Source organism: Miscanthus floridulus, chromosome 18 (genome assembly GCF_019320115.1).
Source record: "Miscanthus floridulus cultivar M001 chromosome 18, ASM1932011v1, whole genome shotgun sequence".
Classification (NCBI taxonomy): Eukaryota; Viridiplantae; Streptophyta; class Magnoliopsida; order Poales; family Poaceae; genus Miscanthus; species Miscanthus floridulus.
In genome coordinates, this window is record NC_089597.1 from 92,757,781 (window position 1) to 92,781,805 (window position 24,025).

At 49.2% G+C, this 24,025-nt stretch overlaps 3 protein-coding genes across 13 annotated transcripts; 1 reads left to right on the plus strand and 2 right to left on the minus strand.

The window, feature by feature from the left end:
• Positions 1-1,576: 1,576 nt before the first annotated feature.
• On the minus strand, positions 1,577-9,208 carry LOC136520139 (protein RGF1 INDUCIBLE TRANSCRIPTION FACTOR 1-like). Of its 8 annotated transcripts, none has more exons than XM_066513569.1 (6): positions 9,034-9,208; positions 8,745-8,834; positions 8,621-8,670; positions 8,245-8,463; positions 7,894-8,109; positions 1,577-2,465 (listed from the first exon to the last, which is right to left on the minus strand). In XM_066513569.1, the coding sequence occupies exons 4-6, from the start codon at positions 8,458-8,460 to the stop codon at positions 2,178-2,180; spliced, it is 720 nt and encodes a 239-aa protein (XP_066369666.1). In that variant the 5' UTR covers positions 8,461-8,463; positions 8,621-8,670; positions 8,745-8,834; positions 9,034-9,208; the 3' UTR covers positions 1,577-2,177. The 8 variants fall into 8 exon arrangements, with proteins under 8 accessions (XP_066369666.1, XP_066369667.1, XP_066369660.1 ...); XM_066513570.1 differs by having other exon boundaries at positions 8,943-9,208; XM_066513563.1 differs by lacking the exon at positions 8,621-8,670.
• Positions 9,209-15,540: 6,332 nt separating this feature from the next.
• LOC136520119 (uncharacterized) lies at positions 15,541-20,688 on the plus strand. 4 transcript variants are annotated; one of them, XM_066513522.1, is made up of 3 exons: positions 15,541-19,690; positions 19,994-20,274; positions 20,410-20,688. In XM_066513522.1, the coding sequence occupies exons 2-3, from the start codon at positions 20,108-20,110 to the stop codon at positions 20,528-20,530; spliced, it is 288 nt and encodes a 95-aa protein (XP_066369619.1). In that variant the 5' UTR covers positions 15,541-19,690; positions 19,994-20,107; the 3' UTR covers positions 20,531-20,688. The 4 variants fall into 3 exon arrangements, 1 of the variants encoding a protein (XP_066369619.1); XR_010775149.1 differs by having other exon boundaries at positions 19,772-20,274; XR_010775151.1 differs by having other exon boundaries at positions 15,541-17,861; positions 17,997-20,274.
• A 160-nt stretch (positions 20,689-20,848) lies between these two features.
• On the minus strand, positions 20,849-23,633 carry LOC136524192 (tubby-like protein 4). Its single transcript, XM_066517647.1, has 9 exons — positions 23,389-23,633; positions 23,172-23,283; positions 22,909-23,082; positions 22,771-22,826; positions 22,581-22,683; positions 22,450-22,493; positions 22,076-22,211; positions 21,012-21,088; positions 20,849-20,924 (listed from the first exon to the last, which is right to left on the minus strand). Exons 1-9 carry the CDS (start codon positions 23,631-23,633, stop codon positions 20,849-20,851), a joined length of 1,023 nt encoding a protein of 340 aa, XP_066373744.1.
• Between the last annotated feature and the right edge of the window lie 392 nt (positions 23,634-24,025).

Genomic DNA, 24,025 nt, shown 5'->3' on the forward strand with positions numbered 1-24,025 from the left:
TCCGGTCAAGGCACTCTGGGAGGGCCACAATTTTCTTTCTTCGGACTTTTAGTTCGCGAAATTTTTTAGAAAATAGTACTGTAGCACTTTCGTTGTTATTTGATAATTAGTGTTTAATCATAGTCTAATTAGGTTTAAAAGATTCGTCTCGTGAATTTCGTCTAAACTGTGTAATTAGTTTTATTTTTTATTTATATTTAATGCTTCATGCATGCGTCCAAAGATTCGATGTGACGGAGAATCTTAAAAAATTTTGCAAAATGAAGTGCACCTTGGTTTCAAATCAAACTAACAATTGTACGCAGCATGGATTCTAGAACGTGACACGCCATATTAGACGGGGGAAAAAGATTTATTAAAAGTAAATGAATTGTTTCTGCACGTAGATAGAATACGAAATAAGAATTCGTCAGTCTTAAATTCGTCCTTCAACTGAGACTGCTGTGTGAACGGGGTGCTCCGTACATTGTGTGGAGCAAGTTTTGTCCCCATCACCCTGACATATCGTACGGTTTTGTTTTGTCGCCGAATGCAGCTGGGCCTCGCAACGGCCTGCCATCTGTGGATAGCCCAACTAGAATATTCTGGCCGGGTAACTTTCCTGATGGAAGCAGAACGCTACCCTTCGCACCCAAATGCAGGATCGCTGGTGTGAGTCCTGCCCGCCCGTGTTGTAAGCCTGGCTTCGACCAGGGTGTCTCACCCGGGAACGATAGATCCATAAATAATTTCCATTCCCTCACACAGACGTGCCACTACTATAAGATCTCTTATAGCCTAGGTATAGATATAGGTCTAGCTTACGCATTAGGGTTGTGAGTGAGTGGATAGCGTATGTGTAGTGTGTTGGTGCGTGAGTTCAGATACCAGTAGAGCTTGTACTGAAAGGTCGAGACAGCTAAAAAAAATGGGACTATGTCACTATTTCTGTCAGCCATACACAAGGCCTTGCAGCTTACCGCCATTCACCTGTATTTTTTTTTTGAGCCTGCCATTCACCTGTATTTTGTGTGACAGAGCAGTAGCTGCCACTCACCTGTTTCTTGTGTGTGAGAGCAGTAGCATAGCGCGCTGGGAGCCTAGGCCATGTTTGATAGAACTTATCAGCTTATCAACTACGGTACGATATTTTTATCTCGTAACACATCAGCGTACCTTTTCAGCCTGTCAGCGAAACGAACAGGAAACCAACGCCGAAAAAGAAATGGCAGTGACACAGGCAGCGCTGTTCAGACTTCAGACTCGCATTGTCAATGGTCTAGGCCTCTAGCATCGTTTTCTTCCTGTTCGGCATCGACTCCAGGGATGTGACAGAGTACTGGACGATGGTGATGCCCAAAGCCAGAATACATACCTAACAGAGGCGCGTACGGCCGATTTGATCGTGCCAAAAGAAAATCAGAGCTCAACTCAAGAAAATTCTAGCATTGGTCTGTTCGTTTGAACTAATTAGCCGACTTATCAGTATTTTTTTCTAACAATAAAACAATTTCAGCCGGCTTTAATACCAACCGAACAGGCCTAGATTTACAGACATTTTCTTGCAGATCGCAGGTTACATACACACCACAAGGTATTTCTTCCCCTTTTCTTTCTTTATTAATTTCTGCTAGTACACAGACATATACATACATACACTGTCTGTACATGTACAGGTTAAGCTCCTATAAGGAGGAGATTAACGCAAAAACGTTTAGCTTCGCACCACAACGCTAATAAACGCATTGGGTGGTGAAGGCAAGCAGCCAAATACTACAAACACCGAGATAAATACATGATGCTAGCTTGTTCCTGTTCACATATCAGCCTCGACTACTACAACTACTAGCCAACCTAATAAAGTCCAAACCCTACCTATGTTTCTATCTCCTTTCAGATCATGTCTACACATGCTGACAACCTTTGTCAATATACTGGTGGCATGTACAGATGTCTTTCGCCTACATTATTGTGTATGCATGTATACAGCTATATGTAACAGGCTATAGCTAAACATATATATACCTAGCTATATATGGTGACCTACTACCAGTAGCAGATTTTGGATCACTTGATTCACTGCTCACACCAGCTGATGAGTGGCACACAGCATCGTGCTGGTGAAGATCGAGTTTATTTTAAAGGTTGATCGATGACTTGTGTGTTGCATTGCATGCACTGGAGTAGCTATAGACTAGCTAACCGTAGAACGGGGAGCGGTGAGGGATGCCCTTCCTCCTGGACGGCCTGCACCGGTTGATCGGCGGCGTTCCGGGCGTGAACGGCCCGTCGTTGGACCTGCTACCCTCGTCGTCGGACCACCGGATGCCTGGCCGCTCGAAGCGGCCGAAGTCGAACCCGGCCATCCGCCGGGGCTTCTTGGGGCTGAACGAGTCGTCGGAGCCGGACCCGTCGTCGCCGGAGCCCTGCCCGCGCTTCGGCCGTATGGCGAACGTCAGGCTCGGGTCCCACTGCATCCCTCCCAGCTGTAAATTATACAAATTAATCACACGTCCATCCATCGACGAGGGAATGAATATATATAACTGGTTTATCATAGTGCATCACAAAGAAGAAGAAATGAGAATGAAATTTCCATGGCCACAAGAGTAGCTGTCCAAGGAATCGGTGAAGTGAGCTGACGTGTGAAAAAGAGAAAGAAAAGGAAACCCTCCATGATGGAGCGTGCTATTATTATCCCCGTGGATTTGTCGTCATTGCACTAAGTGCCAACAGGGAGCACAGCAATATTATATGCAACTCCTTGTCCAACTGATAGGTGTCTCCTAGGATCGAGAGGTAGAGAGAGAGAGCTGAGGGAGAGGCGACCACGGGCGGGCTACAGTACCCGTGGAGCTACAGTAAGGTGGGGTACTGTTCGTGGCCGTAATTGTGGCGGCTGGGGCTGCAAGAGAAGCCGGAGGCTGGCCGGAGGCCTTGCCCATGGCCGAGCAAGAGGAAAGGAATTTCCTTCTTAATTCTTGCTTGATTAGATTAATACACCTCCTCTCCTTATATAAAGAGGTTTACTTGACTCCCAAGCAAGACTTACTTAACCCTTAAGCAAGCGACTCTTATCTCTAATTAACCCTAACACTAGCGGGCTATACCGCCAGCCCAGTCCCAATAGGCTCATGACATACTCTAACACTACACCCCGCCTGGACATGCGCTCGTCCTCGAGCTGCAACCTAACGAACTTATAACGCTGACTCGACTCCTAACACCTAAAAACAAGCATTTTACATCTTGACTTATTTTATTATTCTCAACCTAAAATGGACTATGACTCTTTATTTTTGACTCTGAACATAAGGTGGACACCATCTGCACGCCAAACCTGTATGTGTACAGCCTCCTGGATTCCATGGACACCATCTAGACGAAAGGGGTGCATGTGTATGGCCACCTGAAAGTGGTCGCAACAGGGACCAGCGGAGGCGCCCTCGCGGCGGCCAGTGGCAGAATGCGACGGCGTTACACGGTGCGCTCTCGTTGGTGACCCCACGCCTTCTCCCCGCCAGACGGCTGCTGGTCTGCACCGCATAGAGAAGAGCGAAGGGCTTTCGATGGAGAACGAGGTGGAAGGATGCACCTCCCCAACCGCCGCCCGCAGTGAAAATAGCATGCCCGCCGCCCGTGGGGGAAACCGCATGCCCGAGATCCCCGACGCAGCGGACAAGATCGAGGTCCTCCGCGCAGCGAAGCGCAACGTGGAGGAGCTGCGAAGGGGTGCAGGGCTGAATCAGTTGCAGATCGCGCATCTCCCACACCCGTCGACGTGCTAGGAGGCCGTGCGTAGCAGCCTGTAGCCACACCGCAGCCGACACCTAGCGGGTAAGCATCTTCCCCGCGAAGGGATCCGGCAGTGGCTCATCAGAACCTGGCATCGGGAACTCCAACTTATAGAAGCGCGGAGGGTGAGCGCCGTGGCTAACACCCGGAGCGGCTAGTTCTGGAGCAAAGGCCGCGGACGACGAGGCGCCGTGGTGGTGCTGCATGTTGCCACCGTAGAGTAGAGGGCCATCAACGCCTCCATAGAAAAACCCCTCGGTGTAGGAGGTTGCTGTACTGCCCCACCGTAGTGGATCATGGCGCCTGTGGTAGGGACTGGGGCAGCCAACGTCGTGGTCGCCAAGAACGTTGCCATCGTATACACCGGCCCGACTATCGGGGCCAGGGCATAAGATGGGATCGGCGATGGGGAAGGCGACATTCGGAGGAGATGGATGGGAACGCCCGTCGTGCTGGAGTAGGGCATCCCATACGGCAGCACCGCTGGTAGGATGGTCGCAGCCGGTTGCGGCGGCGGCAGCTGCGGCTGGGGCACATAGGGCCCGACGAGGAAGGCCCTGATGCCCACCACGGCCTGCCCTAATTCTAGGATTGCGGCCGTCATCTGCTCCGGGGTTAGGACGAGGGCGGACGGCGCTGGGGCAGAGGGCGCAAGCGCCCCTGAGGACGCCAGCGCGCCCAATGTCGACGCGCCTGCTGTGTGGGGCAGCAGCACCGACGAAGACGCTGGTGGCGGCGGGTGGGTGTGCGGCGGCGGCGGGTGAGAAGAACTCGGTAGAGGGCTGGACATGATCGAACCAGAGATCTTTAATACTAGATTGTTATGTGGCCGCTGAGATTGAGAGGGAGAGAGTTGAGGGAGAGGCGGCGACAGGCTACTACAGTACCCCCCCGCGGTGCTACAGTAAAGCGGGTACTGTTCACGGACATAATTGTGGCCGCCGGGGCTGCGAGGGAGGCCGGAGGCCGACCGGGGGCCTTGCCCACGGTCGAGCAAGGGGGAAGGGATTTCCTTCTTAATTCTTGCTTGATTAGATTAATACATCTCCTCTCCTTATATAGAGAGGTTTACTTGACTTCCAAGCAAGGCTTACTTGACCCTTAAGCAAGCAACCCTTATCTCTAATTAACCCTAACACTAGCGGGCTATACCGCCAGCCTAGGCCCAATAGGCTCATGACGTACTCTAACACCAACACTCCAACTGACGTTGATTAGCCTTCATATAATCTTTCTAAAGCCTGAAAACTGAACTGCATATATTTACTTATTAGTTAGATGACCTCCTTCAATAGGTGTATTGCTGCGCATGTTTTTACACATGGCTTCACGCACTGATGAGATCATGAGAGCGGCAATTGGACATTACCCCTTACTGCTCCCTCCGTTCCAAATTATAAGTTATTTCAACTTTCTTAGAGAGTTAAAGCATGTTATATATAGGAAATAATTAGGTATTCCGTGACCTAATTGGCTAATTAATCATGACCATCAGCCTAAACCACACTGAATAGACATAGCATAAATGAACAATATCTGAAACTAAAGGATCGTCATTTTCTCTTTGTTTGATCCCATTAAAATTTGCAAGGACGATCAACATAACCATACCTGATAGCTCAATATATATACCCAATCCCGACAAGCAAACAAGGTGATTCGGTAGAACATCACTGCCTGCAGGGAAGTCAACTTTATCCAAATAACGCACACACTCTTTCTATCCTTTCTAAGTGATAGAAGGTTAACTGGATGATTCGGTCTGCTGAAAAAAGAAAACGAAAAAGAAGTGCATTCGCGATAGGAAGATCCTAAGCATATGATGTATCAAGTCTACCTACTCCCCCTGAAAGCAGCTTTATCCTAAACTAGAACAGTGAGAGCTTCAACTCCTAGGGAAACTTTATAGATAGTGCCTAGTGCAACAGTTAGACAGACATATATAGCTTAAATTATCGAGGCCAGATTAGTTTCTTACTTGCTGCATTTGGGTGAGATGCTGTGGTTAATCATTTTTTTTGTGTGATTGTGATTTGAGCTCCATTGTGTTTGTCTAAGCTTTCCCTGTAAGAAGCTTTTGGGTTGAACTCCCAATATTTAGGGCCCGAAGTCTCGAGTCTCCTGGTAGACGCGATTGAATAAAATATTACAGCCAACTCCAATTTCCATGTTTGAGGCCTAATATAGTTTGTGCATGTGTTGAAGTATAAGTTAATTTCCCACATTTTCTTATCAACTCAAGCGTTTTGGCTCAAACATTCTAGCAAATGCAATGTGAAAAATTCTAGTTGATGGTGAGGCTAGGTGTTTGGGACCTTAAAAAAAAATCTTGCTTTGGGGGCTACATAGCTGCGCTGGGCCAGAAAAATATTGCTTTTGAGGGAGAGCCGATTCCACTAGCCTTCAGCGGCAAAATAGCAGCCACGCAGAAAAAAAAAACAAGAACTGGACAGGAGAACCAAATGTGCTGCAGTTGCAAGCTGGGTATAGCTGAAATCAGCAAGACAGCAAGCTTGCCCAGCTTCTGAGCTATCGCTCACCTCAACAAAGCTACCAAATGTGTACCCGGTGGTGGTCTCTATTTGGAGCAACAATGTCACCCTATTCGTTTGATCGTATAAACCATGCTTATCAGTTATGATATAGTATTTTTCTCTTACAATAAAAGAGCAACCGACTTATAAGCCACAAAAACGATCAAGCAAGAAGATACTTGACCAAGATGGACTATAATGGGAGATATCTGGACCCATTCAATTTGGCTGACGAAAATGGGCTATATTATCTGGACCCATTCAATTTGGCTGCATTTAACGGCAGCACACGTACCAACGCACCCCACCCAAAGTTCAAAGGGCAATGATTGAGACATATCCGTAGAATGCCACACAGAAAATAAGAAGAAGAAACTCACCGTGCAAGTTTTCCCCCATATGCCCTATTTAGATCACACCCAAAAATAAAAAATTTTCAAGATTATCCGTCACATCAAATCTTGCGGCACATGTATGGAGCATTAAATATAGGTAAAAAGAATAACTAATTGCACAGTTTGCCTGTAATTGGCGAGACGAATCTTTTAAGCCTAAATAGTCCATAATTGGACAATTTTTGCCAAATACAAACAAAAGTGCTACAGTAGCCAAAAGCTAAAAAATTTCGGAACTAAACGCGCCCATACTGTATCCATGAACATGACATGGTGGGGAACAAAATAACCTTTTGGAAACCAAGAATTTTCAAGGCAAAACAATTCGAGAATGCAGATATATGGAGCCAAAATGTGATCACATCAACTGCTACCTTTTCTCGAGGGACCACGAACAAATGTTAGGCCGCCTCGATCGAGTGTCTTTATTAGTTCCTAATAAGGCTATATGGTTACGTTATGAGAAAGATACCGGTTGTATCTTCCCCAGCACAAATTAATGTAGTATCAAAATAGCCACTATCCACGAGGGGCATGCTTTAGAATGTTTTCTTAATTAGGACCTGATGCGTTGCTGTGGAATATTAATAAGTGCGTGTGCTTGATTAGCTATATATCTTCATTATTTTTCATCAGTGAATCCTTGTGTTTTAATAAACGATAACTCTTGTGCTCAATTTTGCAGCGAATTCGCATGGTCCAACTAAAATGTGCCACGGCATTCGGTCTTGAGTGACGGTTCCAGGTTCTTCCCTTGCAAGGCCGGCGGCGGCCAATGCAGGTAGCCATCGGTGGTTAACCGAGGTAGATCGAGGCGTACAATGCTTAAAAATTTGGAGGGTGTCAAGAGCTTGATGCTTGGCAACAACCGCAACATAGACCCCAGTCCGCTGCCTCCAATCCCTTTCCGCTTCCGCGGTAGGATTCGTCTGCTTTCCGATGCCTCCAGGTTGTGGTAGGACGCGCACGAGCTGCCGTTGCTGTGCGGTGGGGTGCCGTCCGATCCCCTGGTGGCGCTGGTCCATACCGAGCCTCGGACAAAAATGCCGCTAGCCCGCTACTCGTACTACAGCCTTTGAGAGAGAGAAAGGTACACAGAGAGAGAGAGAGAGAAACAACAAAGAAAGAACGGAGAGAAGGAGAAGGTAGGGAGGAGGAAGACGACGGAATGAATTGAATTTGCACCGTACCTTGCATCCGAGGGAGCAGAATCGGAAGGAGTCCGGGAGGCTCCGGCAGCAGATCTCGCAGGTGTTGGTGACGCCCTTGCCTGGCCTGGCCTGCGGGCGGCCGTTGAGGAACACGATCTTGGCGCTGTTGATCACGTACGTCTGCACGTGCGAGATGTCGATCAGCTTCCCCACCTCCGACACCCGGATCACGTTGTGGTACGACGAACGCCGGATCTGCATGCCCATATTTCATATATATATGTCATGAATCATGATGTGTTCGTGTATGTCAACGGCAGCGGCGGCGGCGGCGACGAAGGAGAAGTGCACCACCATATATCGCTATAGTAGAGTAGCTAGCTGACTGACCTGGACGACGTGGTGGTCGCGGTGCGCCGGTAGGCAGTAGGCGCAGAGGGCGTCGCCGGTGCAGCCGAGGCAGAAGAGGTTGCACTCGTTCTTGCCCAGCTCCGGGTGCAGCCGGCACGGTACAAAGAAGCTCGTGCCCAGCAGCGGCCGCAGCCACGGCGGGCCCAGGTCCTCCTCCGACCGCACCATCGGGCTCGGGCTCGCCACGCTCACCATCACCTACAGCAGCACCACCACTAATCCATCAATCACACACCATCGCCGTCGTCGTCGTCTGACGTCGTCTCCTCCAAATCAAATGCAAGTTCGTTCTCTCTCTCTCTCTCTCTATATATACGCATACTACTACTACTACATGTGTAAAATTAAGCTACACCTGTGTATACTGATGGTGATCAGCAGCTCATCAATCTCGTCGATCTACACCTATACGCATGCAAAAAAGCATCTGGCAAATCAACAAGCATCAATTGCAAAAAATGAAGAGAATTTTACTTTACCATTGGTATCGGTTCCTCCAGAGCTACAACTGATGTACGTCTCTCCTCTCTATATATCCTTGACTTGAGCTCGTGCAACTCAACCCCGTCCTGCAGAACAGATTGCAAAAGGCATCTTTCAACTAGGAAAGGGAAGAAGCAACCCGGCCAGGGAAGATGAATGCAGGAAGCTGATGGATCGATCGAGATAAACCTTACTTCCACGATGTGATGGAAGGGAGAAGAGAGGGCCCCCGGCCCAGCCCGGGCGGTTAATAACAGTAATCTATCCTATCATATCAATCGTTACCTGCTTCACAGGAGGCCGGGTAGGACGGCGACGGCGGAGAGGAGAGGAGGGGAACGAAGAAGAATTCAGCGACTGGTCCGGATCGTCGATAAGGGAGGAGAGGAGGACGACGGCTGGACGGGGAGAGATGAGGAGGGGATGATTCGCCGATTCGGGGCTTCTGGAAATCCAAGAATTCTCGGCGGTGTCGTCGTCGTCTCGTCTCAAAGTAAGCGAAAATTATTATATTATATATATATATATATATATATATATATATATATATATATATATATATATATATATATATATATATATATATATATATATATATATATATATATATATAGAACTACTATCCTGTAGCTGGCTACAGAATAACTTATTCTGTAGCCACTTTGAGTTACGATAATTACTATGTTATTTTACGAGATTATAGTAACTCCTTACTAAGTGGTTTAATATAACGTTATGGTAAATATCCCCATGTGTTATAGTAACCCAACTATCGTAAATATGTATTTATATTATGGTAAATTAGTATATAAAATTATAGTAAATGGAGGTGGCTACAGAATAACTTATTTTGTAGCCGGCTACTGAATAGCCTCTCCCTATATATATATATATATATATATATATATATATAATATCTCCTCCCTCTCTCTTTTTCCTTGACACAGGGCGGCGATCGAGAGGAAGAAAAATGCGGGTGGATGGAAGTCATGGAACGGTGGCCGCCGATGTAAGGCGGTTTGGTTTGCGTAGGAGACGTGTCGACGCCTCTTTCCTGCGATAGCTAATTAGAGGCTCCCAAAAAGAAATCTCTTTTTTTCCAGCCCCACGCCCATCCTTTGACGTAGTTGCTGAATTCTCCACCTGATTCCTTTTCGTTTCGTCATAAATGAAATTATCATTCCCCGGCCAGCGGCCAGGGCACAGACTGATGGGACAAATCAAATTGTTTTTTTTTTTGGGCAAGAAACAACTTTATTTCAACAGCAAACAGCTGATGGAAGCCTTACAGAGTTCAAGGCTACAGATGGAAGTGCCTCTTGAATCGGGCACTGGATTACATGAGCAATATTTGTGCAACTACAAGCCAAGCTGGAAGATGTAGGCTGAGATTCTAGAAAAGCTTGCCTACCTAGCACATCAGCCGTCTGATTTTGAGTTCTTTGTATCCTGAGAATTCTTGAATGTCTTTGGCCTGTAAAGTTTGTGAACATCTGAGTAAAGTGTTTGATCCCCCACTCTGGTGGATTTGTTTGGCCTGGTGCGTTTAGGAAATGCATGGACAAATCAAATCGTTGAGACTCGTATGGTGGTAGAGGTTGAACCTTGTTCCATTGTCTAAAAAAAATACAACAGACTCATTATTCGCGAACGAATGTGATTTCTGCAATTTATTACTACGACTCTGGATATATGGTTCTGTTCGGCTTACTTTATATTCAGCTTGTTCGGTTTCTTTTTTCAGTTGGAATAGTATTTTTCTCTAACAACAATTTAGCCAGCACAGTATTTTTCAGCCAGTTTCAACCAAGTGAATGACCACATCACTGATGTGTATGCATACCTCTAACGCCCGTGAATAATGCAAGTAATGTGAGTATATTGGAGCAGGGTCCGTTTTATAATATGAGGATTTTGTAGAGGGTTGTTCCAGAAAAAAAAAAGAATAAAACGAAACGGGAAGGCGGAGAAAAAGAAGCGGAAAAGGGATTCCCACGCGCGCCGAGCAATACAGGCCGTCCGATAGGTACACTGTGGCTTGTGGAAGATGGCCACCCAGGGTGACGACTGACAAGGACCGTAGTGCTTAATGACCAAGGCGCCTGTTTCATCTTACCTTTCTTTTCCAAAAATAATAATAGGAGATCGAGTGGGCTCTTTTCTTCGGCTTGTATCTTTTTCCTTGCCACGGACATGCATGAACTCCATGCGTTCTGGATAATCTCTTGTGATTTTATCTATTTAATTAATGTCCACGATGGCAATGATACCATTTGTGCTTGCGCAATAGCACCTTGGGCCCCAGGTACCGTCTCGTTCGTTCGTCAAGTGGATTGGATGGATGTGTGGTAACCATGCCTATTTTTTCTAACACGTACTCAACAGGTGCACCGTCACATACAGGTACCTGACAGGACTATGTATATTACCTATGACTGTTATTCTAGAAAGCAGAAGCATGTGTTGTTGGCTTTCAAACATGCTGTTTATGGCTCGCACTGTTCCAGTTTCCACAGCATGCATGTGTATGTCATGATAGCTATTTTATTCAACAAAAAAAAAATATTTGACTTAAGCATTTTTCATAAAGGACAATGCGTACTCGCGATGACATTTCTACATGGTCCAAGATGCATTCACCTGAATTTCTTTTTCTTTTCTTTTTGTGATTACCGATTATGCATTCACCTGAATTTCTGTTTTTTTTTTGTGATTACCCGATTATACAATTTTTTTTGTGGCATGAGAATTTGCACTTTGTCCTAGGGCTTTTGTGTTGCATATAGATACATCATTTTTGCATGGTTCACCTCCTCTTCTTCCTTTCTTTCTCCTTTGTGTTGGCCCAAATGTACTATGCTAGCTAGTGGTATAAGATATTGTGGTGCCATTTTGGAGCCGAATATGTACCAATCTGTACGCAAAACGCAAACCTGTTATTAAAGGTATCTTCCAATTAATCAACGACGAAGATGGGGCATAGGTACCATGTTATGTTTCCACATTTGCACAATTAGTTACTGAACAAAATTCAGACAAGATTTTAGCTTTCTACTAAAGCCAAAAAAAAAATCTTGATGCTCTCTGTATTCGTTTCTTTCTTTTCTGGTATGAACCGAAGAAACTTTATGAAAGTTGTCAAGTTGTAGAGCAGCATTCTAAAGACAACCGAACCGAAGATGATGGCGCTCTGCAAGTTGCTCCGGGAAAAATCTTCGCATCATAAATTCAGTGTGCACATAGCAGCAGCAGGAGAAGAAGCTGCAAAAAGAAGAGGTAGATTTTTCCACGCATGAGACGCAGCGTCGATCAGTTTCACGAACCTGGAATCTCACCCCCTGCCCCCGGTTCCTTTTTTTTTTTCCCGTTGTAAGGCAAGCAAGAGACAAGGTTAAGGAGCATAGGATCTCCGGCGTGTCTGTCAGGCAGACGACGCCGAAACTGGAGATTTCATGGGCATTAAATACGCTGACATAAGTTTTATGGGGATGAAACTCTTATGCATTGTTTTCAAAATATGAGTGAGTTTCTCGGAAGTGAAATTAGTATTGAGACTGCCTTAGCGGATCTGCATCAGCCAATCCTAGACCGAGGTAGGGAATCCACCGCTCAGCAGGTAGGACGACAGGGAGCCCCTGCGTGTCATTTTTCTTTCTGTGACCAATGAGCAAGTGGATCGGTCGATGATGATGGGGCTGGGACAAAATCCAATAGAAATTTAGCTGCCTACCGGCGTTCACAATGGTGCTAGCTACACCATATTCGCTTGATCGTATCAGCCATGCTTATCAGTCATAATACAGTGTTTTTTTCTCATAACAAAATAGCATCAGCCAGCTTATAAGTTATAGAAACGATCGAGCGAACCAGGCCTGGAAAGGCGGCCTGTACCTGTAACCTGTCCGGATGTTCCGCCAGGAGTCCAAGCCCGTCACCTGTGTGTCTGTCACTCCTCCATCCACCGTCCTCAGACCTCAGGCATGGTGGTGCTGCACCTATCTACTACTACTATCTCCTCTGTCTTTTTGTGCTCGATTTTTTATAGTTTTTTTTTTGGTGCCAGTGCTAGTGCCAGTGAGATATTGCTCGTATACGATCATGGATTATAAGCTGGAACAGTATTTTTCTCTTACACCAAACTAGCTAGCAGTAAATAATCTACGATCGTTTACGACGAAACGAACAGGCTGAATATCTCTCTCTGCAATTTTCATTTGGTTTCTTTGTAGGAGTAGTAGTATTGTTTTGGCCCAGCCAGCTCTTTCTGACCACTGCTATATCCCTTGACGTCATGAGGATGGACAGCGATCATCTGTGCGTGCGTCTTGTTGTGTTCCGTGCTTTGTTTCTAGTAGCTGGATTGATCGGCCCGTGTAGACGCCTCTCCTATGCCTCCGCGGCGCGTAGAATAATCGGCGAAAGATCAAGGTCGGCACGCTGTCTTCCTTCCAAGTTGAAGTGTCTGGAGCTGCAGTCAGTGATTTGCATCGATTCGTCGATCCATCTCTAGATTCTTGCTGCTTGGACACATCTGATCTGGTCCTCATCGGTCGGAAGAAACTCTGTAGTAGTTGACACCGCACCACACGTAAATGGCACATAAATCAGATAGTAATGCATCTCTTATGCACTGATGAAGAGAACTACAGCGATGCATGACTTTGCCCACTGCACAAATGGGACGGAAAGGACCATCGCCCTGTTCATCGACAGGCATGTACCGGGCGGACGGAGAAAGCGATGAACCGTCGGGTCAGGCCCTGGCGACGACGAAGCGCCAGGAGGGTGCGCGCCGCGCCGCGTGGGGTGTGATCGGCGACGGCGACGGCGACGGCGACAGCGACGGCGACGGTGATGCGATCCGCCTTTTAATCCAGGGCAGGGCAGGGTACTTGCAGCCGTTTAACTCCCGGAAAGTAACGCGTATCCGCCGCCGGCCGGCCACTATCTGCTCTCGGATTAGTCGTGACCGCCGAGTTAAATCGCTCGCTGCTTTTTCCCGGGTTCACTTCACCTTCTAGTTCTAGCTAGCTGGGCTCTGAAAGAGACTGGCAGCGACGCAGATGGGCCTGCAATGTGTCGCCTTTCAGGCCCAACAAGACCTCCATCCAAGTTTGCAAAGCCCACTGCGAGGCGTGTGACTGCGACTTGCGGTGGACTGGCTCTTCGCCTCTGAAAAGGATAGTAGGCGATGAACGAGCATCGATGGTGAAAACGACCACATTGCACATTCCATTTCATCTGCGAGGAAGGAAAATTCACCCGCCAACGCCGGGCAACTGGCCACCTCGTCACCGTCTCCACCAAGCTTCCTTCAGCAAATGGAAACAAAACCTCATCTCAAGGGCCGGGGCAAAAAGATGAGGTCAAACAGAAGGCCATCAATTTTCTCAGGCAGCAGCTTATTTATCCAGAAAGAAAGCTTTGCTGGGGAACTTGCTGCTGTCGTCGTGATCCAGGTCGCCTAGGCAACGCCGTAATCATGGAAGGAAGCGCGAGCCCGGCACCTCGGACCGACCTCGCCCTGCCACGCAAGTGACAACGATGCCTGTCTGATTTCTGAATCTGAATCTGTGTAGCAGACTAGTGGTGCAGTGGGGTGGCCCACTTTGAATTACTCTATAGCTTGGTAAAAAAGACGGATACTTTCTTCCGCCGAGATTATCAACAGCATTGCGTGATTGCGTCACGGCTGACTATTTTGTACTGCGCCCAGATTGGTTCAGCAGGTTGAATTAGGCTAGTAGTAGTACATGGACGGCGCATCTGCTTGCCCCGGATAGCGATAGTCCAAACTGTTTGAACAAGCGATCTCTCCTTAGCGATCAAGTACCATGTTGTCTGCAAAGAAAATGGAACAAATGCGTGTGAACTCGTCGGCGGACGGATCAGTCTGCTTACCAGAGACCTAGTAAGCAGCGGCGGATCTGCCAGGGGGGCTTAGGGGCCCCTACCGTGGTTGAACCTATGGAGCTCTCCCTAAATTTCTTTTTGTCATCGGAGGATTGAAAGGAGGAGCTTGAGCGTTGAGCGTTGAGCTGAGGTCAAGACGATGCTGGAGCATTGAACTAAGCTTGACGCCTTTGTCGCCATATGAACTTAAGCCTCTCCTAGATTTTCATCTAGATCCGCCAGTAAGACTAGTTTTACGCAGCTTTTAGTTATCATTTAAGCGTTGATCGTGTCACCTGAGTCGTCTTGGCTGAAACCGGAAGGATGGCTTTTTCACCAAACCTACTACCGCCTTACTACCTACGGCATGCCATAGTGCCCTAAAAAGCAGAGAGGTACGTACCGGACATCATCGCTTCGCCACGCATGGCCCTTCTTTCCCGTGCTTGCTACTCATTCCCAAATCCCAAATTGGAGGGAACAGGGTGACAAGGTGCATCGTAATCGTGATACAGTAACTCTAAATCATCAAACAATGCATATGCAGTGCCTTACTACTGCTAAGTGCTAACCCAGGCGACGGCCCACAGCAGCAGCACGGGCCGCCCGAGTCGTCGAGCCCAGGAGTGCGCCGACCCAAGAAGCCCAACCCACGGTTCTTCGGCCCATCGTGGTCCAATGCGAAGTAGCGAGGGAAGAGAGGACACTTGAGCGTATATGTATCGGTGAGGGAGAGACTGAGGGGATTAACGAAGAACTTGTAATCACTTTTAATATTCCCCAAGTGCTCTTCCGTCTGAAATCTATCCTAGGCCAGGTTCCACCAAAATCTAAACTTTGACACTATATAAAAAAAAAAAAAACGATTAAACAATTATTATAAAAAACAAACGAATACGTTACAGGGGTCTCCGCCCACTTCGGCCGGCAACTAAACGCGGCCCTATACTTGCTGCCGATCCCCAATTCCAGTTCATCTGATCCCAATTCCACCTTGCTGCTAACAAATTGGTATCGGATTCGTTCGATCCTGGAAACCCCTTCATCCCATACCCACTACACCCGTCTCCAGCGGCGCCGAGGTGCCATGGACACCATGAACACACGATTCGACGACCTCGACCGCCGTTTCGCCCACCGGGACCGCGCGGCGGCTGTTGACGAGCGCTTCGATTTGTTGACGGCTCACCAGGCGGCGGCGACATCGTCGGTGGCCAACTTTGCGGCCGTGTTGGAGCAGTGACTCGCCTCCCTCGAGGCCTGCTACGTCGGCCGCGACATAGAGTACTCCAACCGCCTCAACGACCTCGAGGCCATCCGCGTCACCCACAAGACCGACAACAGCGACGCGCAGGTGGCGGCGCTCGAGAAGGCGACCACGGAGTTCGCTGTGTGGCGTCCGGACATGGAGGGAGTCCTGGACGACATCCGGCTGCACGTGGAGAAGATTGACTCCAAGTGTGACCGCGTGGTGTTCGACACTGTGCCGGCCTGCTTCCTCACCCATCTCCGGCTGCCGCCGTCACCGGCTCAACAAAACGCCCAAGGGGCCCGGCGTTGCATCGACTACACGGGATATGGCCTCCGGGGTCGTCACGACCTGGATGCATATCCCGGCCATGGGTAAGCCTTTCACCAAACCTCCTCCCATCGATCCTCCTGGTTTTGTGTTTCCTCCGCCGCCCCCACCACCGCACCCTGACCCTGGTACCCCGCCACGATTCCGTCCTCCTCCACCCTTGCCCCATCCCATGCCTCCGCCGATTCCTCCACCTACGCCTCTGCCCATGCCTCCACCGAACCCTCCACAACCCACGCCTCTGCCCATGCCCTAGCATATTCCTCGTCCGCCTATGCCTCCGCCCATGCCTCCACCCAATTATCCTGTCTTTGCCGTTGCCGCCAACCCTACTGCTCCACTAGCCACCAGTCGTCTGCCTAAGTTGTCCTTTCCACGGTTCGATGGCGACAATCCGCACCACTGGCGTTCCCTCTGCACGGACTACTTTGAGATGTATAATGTGCCATTGTCTGTCTGGGTTCGAGTAGCTAAGCAACACCTTGACAAAGCGGCAGCTCGTTGGTTTCAATCCATCGAACCCGAGCTTGACTTCTCGGATTGGGAGGGCTTTTGCTGCCTACTCCACGATCGTTTCGACCGCGATCAAAAAGAATTACTCATTCGCCAGTTGTTCCACGCCAAACAAACTTCTATTGTTGTTGAGTATGCTAAGCAGTTGACTGAGCTAGTTGACCAACTCAAGGTTTATTCCCAATCCACTGATCCAATGTTTTATACCATGCGCTTTATCAATGGCCTTCGGGCCGATATCAAAGCAATTGTGGTGGTTTTGCGGCCCAAAGACTTGGATACTGCATGTACTGTTGCCATGTTGCAGGAAGAGGCGGGCTCTGTTGTTCCTGCGAAGAACCCGCGTGCTGGTGATTGGTCTTCATCATCGAAAGCTCCGACCATCCCGCGCCAGGCTTTTCCACTTCCTCCACCACCGCTTCGTCAAGACAAGGCCATTCCACACGCCCAAGCTACTTCACCAGCTGATGATTCTAAGCTGGCCGCCATCAAATCTTATAGGCGAGCTCTGGGATTGTGTTTCAAGTGCGGTGTTAAATGGTCCAAGGACCATACATGTTCTCCTGAAGTTCTACATGCAGTGGAGGTTCTTTGGGAATCATTTTCTGACAATGAATGTCACTCAGCGGCTGAAGCCACCTCAGGACTCGACGAGCAGTTGTGCCTCGCTCTTTCCAAAGCTGCTTCCACTAGTTCTCCGGTGTCACGGACAATCCGTTTTCAGGGCTTTATTGCGGGCATTCCGGCAGTCATGCTGATTGACTTAGGCAGTTCGACATCATTTATCAGTTCCTCTATGGCTTCTCAGTTACATCAATTTAAGTCAATTACTCAGCAGGCTCAAGTTCAGATTGCTAGAGGGGGTTCTTGCACAGCCCACGTACACTGCAGTCAGTGCCATGGTCAGTTGAACAGTATCACTTGTGCTCCGATTTCAGAGTGTTGGACCTGTCAGCATTTGATGCTGTCGTCGGCATGGACTGGCTTCAAGCTTTCAGCCCCATGCAAATTCATTGGGAGCACAAATGGGTGGCTATCCCTTCCAATGGCAATTAGGCAGCATTACAGGGTATGGATGCCGTCCAGCCTACCTCAGTTTGTCTTCAGTTATTGTCGGCCGAAACTGAAGGTTTACCTGCTTACTCTACTGAACAGCTACATCCACAGATACAACAGTTGGTGGATTCTTTTGCTACATTGTTTGAGCCACCAACCTCCTTGCCTCCCTCCCGGAGTTATAATCATTCAATTTCCTTGCTTCCAGGAGCTCAACCAGTCTTTGTCAGACCTTATCATTACTCACCCAATTTGAAAGACGAGATCGAGAAACAAGTTAAGGAGATGCTGGATCAGGGTATCATTCAACCAAGTACAATTTCATTTTCTTCTCCAGTGTTGTTGGTTAAGAAGAAAGACGGATCTCCGACAGCTAAATGCATTGACAGCTAAATCCAAGTTTCCTGTCCCGGTGTTCAATCAGCTCATGGATGAGCTTGCTCACTCCAGTTGGTTCTCCAAACTCGATCTCAGAGCCGGTTTTCATCAGATACTTATGCACCCTGGCGAGTCGTTCAAAACTGCCTTTCAAACTCATCTGGGACAATATGAGTTCAATGTTATGGCATTCGGACTTACTGGGCTCCTGGCACATTCCAAAGCACCATGAACACTACTTTGGCTCCAGGATTACGCCGCTTTGTGATTGTATTCTTCGACGATATCTTAGTCTACAGTCGCTCATTTGACGACCATCTGCATCACTTAGCGTTGGTTTTCTCTTGGTTATCTGCTGATCAATGGAAGGTGAAATTGTCCAAGTGCACTTTCGCTCAGCAGTCCATAGCTTATCTCGGCCACATCATTAGTGAAGCTGGGGTTGCCACTGACCCAGCCAAGGTCCAAGCTATCACAGATTGGCCGACTCCCACCAACGTCCGCGTTCTTCGGGGTTTTCTGGGCCTCGCAGAGTATTACCGTAAATTTGTTCGCCACTTCGGAATCATTGCGCGGCCTCTGACTGATTTGCTGAAAAAGAATACACTGTTTATTTGGACGTCAGTACATGCTTCTGCATTTGCCGCCCTGAAGACAACTCTGTCCTCTGCTCCAGTTTTAGCCCTGCCGGACTTCTCGGTGCCCTTTTACATGGAGACGGATGCTTCTGGGTCTGGAGTGGGTGCTGTGTTGCAACAACACGGCCACCCGCTGGCCTTCATTAGCAAATCGCTCAGTCCTCGCAATCAGAGGTTATCTACTGACGAGAAGGAGTATCTGGCAATATTGATGACAGTTGACTCTTGGCGCCACTACTTGATGCAAAGTGAGTTCGTCATTCACACTGACCAGAAAAGTTTAGTTCACCTCAATGAGCAACGGCTCCATACACCATGGCAGCAAAAGGTTTTCTATAAATTGTTGGGCCTTCGCCACCATGGCAGCAAAAGGTTTTCTATAAATTGTTGGGCCTTCGCTACAAAGTTGTGTATCGCCGGGGTATTGACAATGGGGTGGCTGATGCACTTTCTCGATGCCAACACAGTGAAACACTACTGGCGCTTTCTGCTCCTTCCTTTCGGTGGTTATCTTCCATTCAAGAATGGTATTAGTCTGATCCTGAAGCTTCTGCATTACTGGCTCAACTTGCAGTAGACAACTCTGCCAGGCCTCCTTTCTCCCTGCAGCAAGGCCTAATTCGCTATAAAAACCGTATTTGGCTCGGTTCCAATTCGGCTCTCCAGCAGCAAGTTATATCTGCCCTTCACGATAGTCGTGTGGGCGGCCACTCCGGCGCTCGTCAGCAGTCCTCCGAGGGGATTATCAAAGAACTTGTAATCACTTTTGTAATATTCCCCAAGTACTCTTCCGTCTGAAATCTATTCTATGCTGGCTGCCGATCCCCAATTCCAGTTCATCTGATTCCAATCCTCCCTTGTTGCTAACAATCCATCTCAGTCCCAGGTGAGTGAATGAATGAAACAGGTCCCTACCAATACGATAACTCGGTCGGAGTTGAAATAAAAACCTTATCATAGCCTGCAGTTGGTGATGGCCAAGGCAGGCAGGAGGTCGTGTTCAGCATTAGCTCGATGTGTGATCAATGCCCAACTATCATCCTTGGCTGATGAAGAAACAGCCTGCAGCTGTTGAATTTTTTTATTTTTAACATTTTCTTAAAATTATTTTTAAAATTAACACTGTTTATTTTTTTTTTAAATCTAACACTTTTGGCTGCGCCTATTCGCATGGTGCGGCGAATTCAAGCTGCCGCGCCATGCATGGGGGCGTGGCAGGGGCGATGACGTCGCAGCCGCGGATCTGGACGCGGCACTGACGTCCTACCGAGAATGGCGTGGCAATGCTCCCGCCGGCCACAGCATGAAGGACGAGGCGGTCGAGGCGGCTGCGCAGGCGCCGCCCGCATTCGTCGTCGGGCCCAGGGGCAGGGAGCTGCTGCTCCCGCCGCTGTCCTCCAACTACGAGGCGTGGGACCTCTCCGACAGCGAGTCCGCGCCGGTCTCCTCCTGGGCCACGCTCCCCAACAGGTACGCCGCGCCGCCTGGCCCTTCGTTCCCTCCTCCGCCGCCGCCGCCGCTCCCTCCGCCGCCGCCGCCGCCGCCGCCGCCGGGGGACCAGGCAGCAGCCAGTAACAATGCTCCCTCTTTCCTCTGTTCCTGCAGGGCGCTGCTGTGCCAGTACATCAGTTCTGCTCCTGTATGCATAGGATGCAAGTACAACACAAGTATGGCTTGGCGGAAGTACAAGGATCAACTACCACCAAAAGGGAGGATGACGAATTGACGATGTGTTTGCAACAAGCTGCCCGCATGTGTGGATGATGAGTGCAGAACTGCAGATAGGTCGAGTGTGCCAAGGCTGGCAAGTGTATAAACGCCGACAGTTTGGTGTAACTAGACTTGTTTGCTATTTCTATTATAAAACATTGCTTGACCGATTAAGTAACACTCAAGTTGCAAAAGGATAATCGCGTATTAGCATGATCTTTTATTCAATCGCCTTCTCAAGGTGAGAAGCTGGAAGACTGGAAGTACAGAACCGCTTAGATTACATCAGCTACTAAAGGTAAAAAACTAAACACTCCCTCGCATGGCGCCCATTTCACAGGGTGCAGCACAGCTTTGCGTCGATCGATGCCAGGCAAATGCAGAACGCTTGGTAGCCGGTCAGCGGGTATCTGCAGAACACATTTTTCTGAGATGAAACTGATCTCGCAATTGAACCGAAAGCACTGGAGTAATTTGGGTGAGGCTTTTTTTGTTACCTAAAATCCATTATGTACTTAGATTTCCCAACCCTACCAAGCGAGACAATTGGAATTTTGTCATTATGAAACTTGGGCTTTGCTCGTTTGCCATTCCGCAAAAGGGATTCGCTCGTTTGCTTTGCCATTATAAAACTGGACACACTCGTTGGAATGCCCTTTGAGTATTTTTTTTGTCAATTTTTTTTTCGTGGCCTCTTTTCTTTCCTGTTTTGCCCCTGCTCACCGCACGTTGACGAGTGGGCCCGTCTTGTCATCCCCCTCCTCCGACTCGTCCCCGTCGTCTCAGCCATAGCCACGCAGGGACCGAGCAAGCCGCACGGACCCCTTCCGACTCCCCGGTCCAACTCCATCACCGAGTCCCCGCTCCACCCTCGCCAGCCGCAGCCGCTCTCTTTCGCCGGTCTCGCATGTGCCGGGTCAAGGCCGCCATGGACGGCATGCCCCGAGCTCGGGTCCTTGCCCCTTCCCTCCCCTCCTCGACCTATAAAAGCCACCCTCGACACCGCAGAGGCACGCCGCCACCACACCGCCCCTCCCTGAGCTCTCTCGCCTGCTCCAGCGCCCACATCCGCCGCCGCCGCCACCATAGCCGAGCCAGCTCGAGCTCGCCCAATCTACCCGCACAGGCCACCATTCGCCTCTCCTCTTCCTCCGTTGGCCTCGCAAGGATACACCGCACCCGTTGCATCACTTCACGCCGTCGATCCGTGCCGTGGCGATGTCGGTGGGGTGCTGGCGAGTGTCTGTCCCGTGAGAACGAATGGGATCAAATGGATTGGATAAGGATGTTGGTGAGCAGGGGCAAAACATGAAAGGAAAGAGGCCACGAAAAAAAATGATTACATTTGGCAAAAAAAATATTGAAAGGGCATTCTAGCGTGTGTGTCTAGTTTTATAATGGCAAACGAACGAATCCCTTTTACGGGATGACAAACGAGCGAAGCCCACGTTTCATAATGGCAAAATTCCAATTATCTCCTACCAAGCTGCAAGCAAAGTTACATGTATCTTATGACTGCTGTGATCTCTGATACGTATGAACCAGACAAATGAAATGTTACCTCCAAAGTCATCTGAAAATTCTTGACCGATGTTTGCACCTTGCACCCCATCCTTCTTGCCCTCTCTCTGAAGTCCAGTTCGTAGCGCTTTGTCATCTGTCGTGAAGAGGCACACGGAACCATAACAACACGAATCAACAATCATCACCTTGCCTCTTGAGAGTTGAGATACCACTCCGAGGAATACGCATCAAACAAGCGCATATGTTCGTTGGGTCGTATTTGGCTTATAAGCAATGGCTTATCAGCCAACCAACATTATTTTTCTCTCACACTAAACCAACCAACAGTACTTTCAGCCATGACTTGTAAGCCAAATCAGCCCAAACGAACAGGGCAAGCTGTCATGAACTCCTTACATCAACAATCATCTGTTCTTCTCCTGCCAATCCTTTGGGAGCCCACTGACATGCTGAATCTGCAAACTTCCATAGTCACTAAGAACCATCTGCCTGACTCCAAACTAGCTCGCTGAATGTTGAATTTTTTTTTCATCTGAACTTACCTGAGCAGAATTGTTGGTCTTGAGCTGCATGGACTGGTCCTTGGGGATCCATGCCCTCATGCTTCTGAAACTCCCGGTGAGCATGGTGATGGTGGGGGCAAACCTGAAGGAACCAAAAACTCTGGGTCAACAAGCATTCCGGAAGGGAGCATCTGATTCCTGATGGATTTTGAGGTCGGTCGGATCTTACGCGACAACGCCAAGAAGCCGTTTCGACTGGTTCTTCAGCTCGTCCGCTCGGCTCCCCTGCCAGCCATGAACATTTGCTCATCAAGTGCTCAACGCAATCAGGATTCAGGAAGAAGCATGATTTGAGGTGTGGACGTACCTGGCCCCAGATTTGGTACTTGGATCCGACCAGGTTGGCGCCCACCGTGCCGAGGAAGTTGTTGTCGGAGGTGCAGAAGATGCCGTCCTGGTTCTGCGCCACGATGAACTCGGACCTGCCCCTCCTCCGGTGCCGCGCCACCGCTAGCTTGCGGTCCTGCCGCCCCTGCCCCTCCTGCGCCATTCCACAAACACAAATTCACCTCGGATTGCTCTGACATCTCCTTTCAGATTTCAAACAATGCAGCTCGGAGGACAGCTCACGTTGGTGCAGAGGGAGTAGAGCGCGACGCCTCTGGCGCCAGTAGCCGCCTCCCTGACGATGACGCACGTGCACCGGCCGACGTCCTGCGGCAGAGACCGGCACAGCAGCGCCCTGCAGGAACAGAGGAAAGAGGGAGCATTGTTACTAGCTGCTGCCTGGTCCCCCGGCGGCGGCGGAGGAGGAGCAGGGAACGACGGGCCGGGCGGCGCGGCGTACCTGTTGGGGAGCGTGGCCCAGGAGGAGGCCGGCGCGGACTCGCTGTCGGAGAGGTCCCGCGCCTCGTGGTTGGAGGACGGCGGCGGGAGCAGCAGCTCCCTGCCCCTGGGCCCGACGACGAACGCGGGCGGCGCCTGCGCAGCCGCCTCGTCCTTCATGCTGTGGCCGGCGGGAGCATTGCCGCGCCATTCTCCACGGCGCGGCCGCGCCAGCCCGGCCACATCAGCGTTCAGCGGCCACGTCATCGCCCCTGCCACGCCATGGCGCGGCAACTTAATTCACTGCGCCATTTGAATAGGCGATTTAAAAATAGTTTTAAAAAAATATTAAAAATTAAAAAAAATCCAGCTGGTGATGGGCGAGGCAGACGTCGTCCGTGCGCAGGAGACCAGGAGTGCAGCTGGCTGGCTGCAATCGAAGCAAAGGCGAGCGTGAGTGTGTGTGACTAGGGATAAGTGCGGATACAAACATGGCTTATCCAAAACGGTTTTTATGGGTGAAGACAAAGTTGGTGAAGCCAGAAAAACTGGCTTTTCTTGACTTCTAGTTTATTTTAACTCCGGCTTACAAAACAGCTTCACGCTACATTATCTCGATTTACGTAAAATAGATGAAGCCAAAGCCGGCATAAGCCGTG

Bases quoted from the DNA above. Each gene is read 5' to 3' on its own strand.
- LOC136524192 (XM_066517647.1), bottom strand. From the start codon at position 23,633: ATGACGTGGCCGCTGAACGCTGATGTGGCCGGGCTGGCGCGGCCGCGC. The intron at 23,083-23,171 runs GTGAGCTGTCCT...GGAATGGCGCAG, and splicing joins TCTACTCCCTCTGCACCAAC to GAGGGGCAGGGGCGGCAGGA. The intron at 22,494-22,580 runs GTAAGTTCAGAT...GGAAGTTTGCAG, and splicing joins AGACCAACAATTCTGCTCAG to ATTCAGCATGTCAGTGGGCT.
- LOC136520119 (XM_066513522.1), top strand. From the start codon at position 20,108: ATGAAGGACGAGGCGGTCGAGGCGGCTGCGCAGGCGCCGCCCGCATTC. The intron at 20,275-20,409 runs GTACGCCGCGCC...CTGTTCCTGCAG, and splicing joins TGGGCCACGCTCCCCAACAG to GGCGCTGCTGTGCCAGTACA.
- LOC136520139 (XM_066513563.1), bottom strand. The intron at 8,110-8,244 runs GTCAGTCAGCTA...ATGGGCATGCAG, and splicing joins GCGACCACCACGTCGTCCAG to ATCCGGCGTTCGTCGTACCA. The intron at 2,466-7,893 runs GTACGGTGCAAA...TATAATTTACAG, and splicing joins TCTGCTCCCTCGGATGCAAG to CTGGGAGGGATGCAGTGGGA.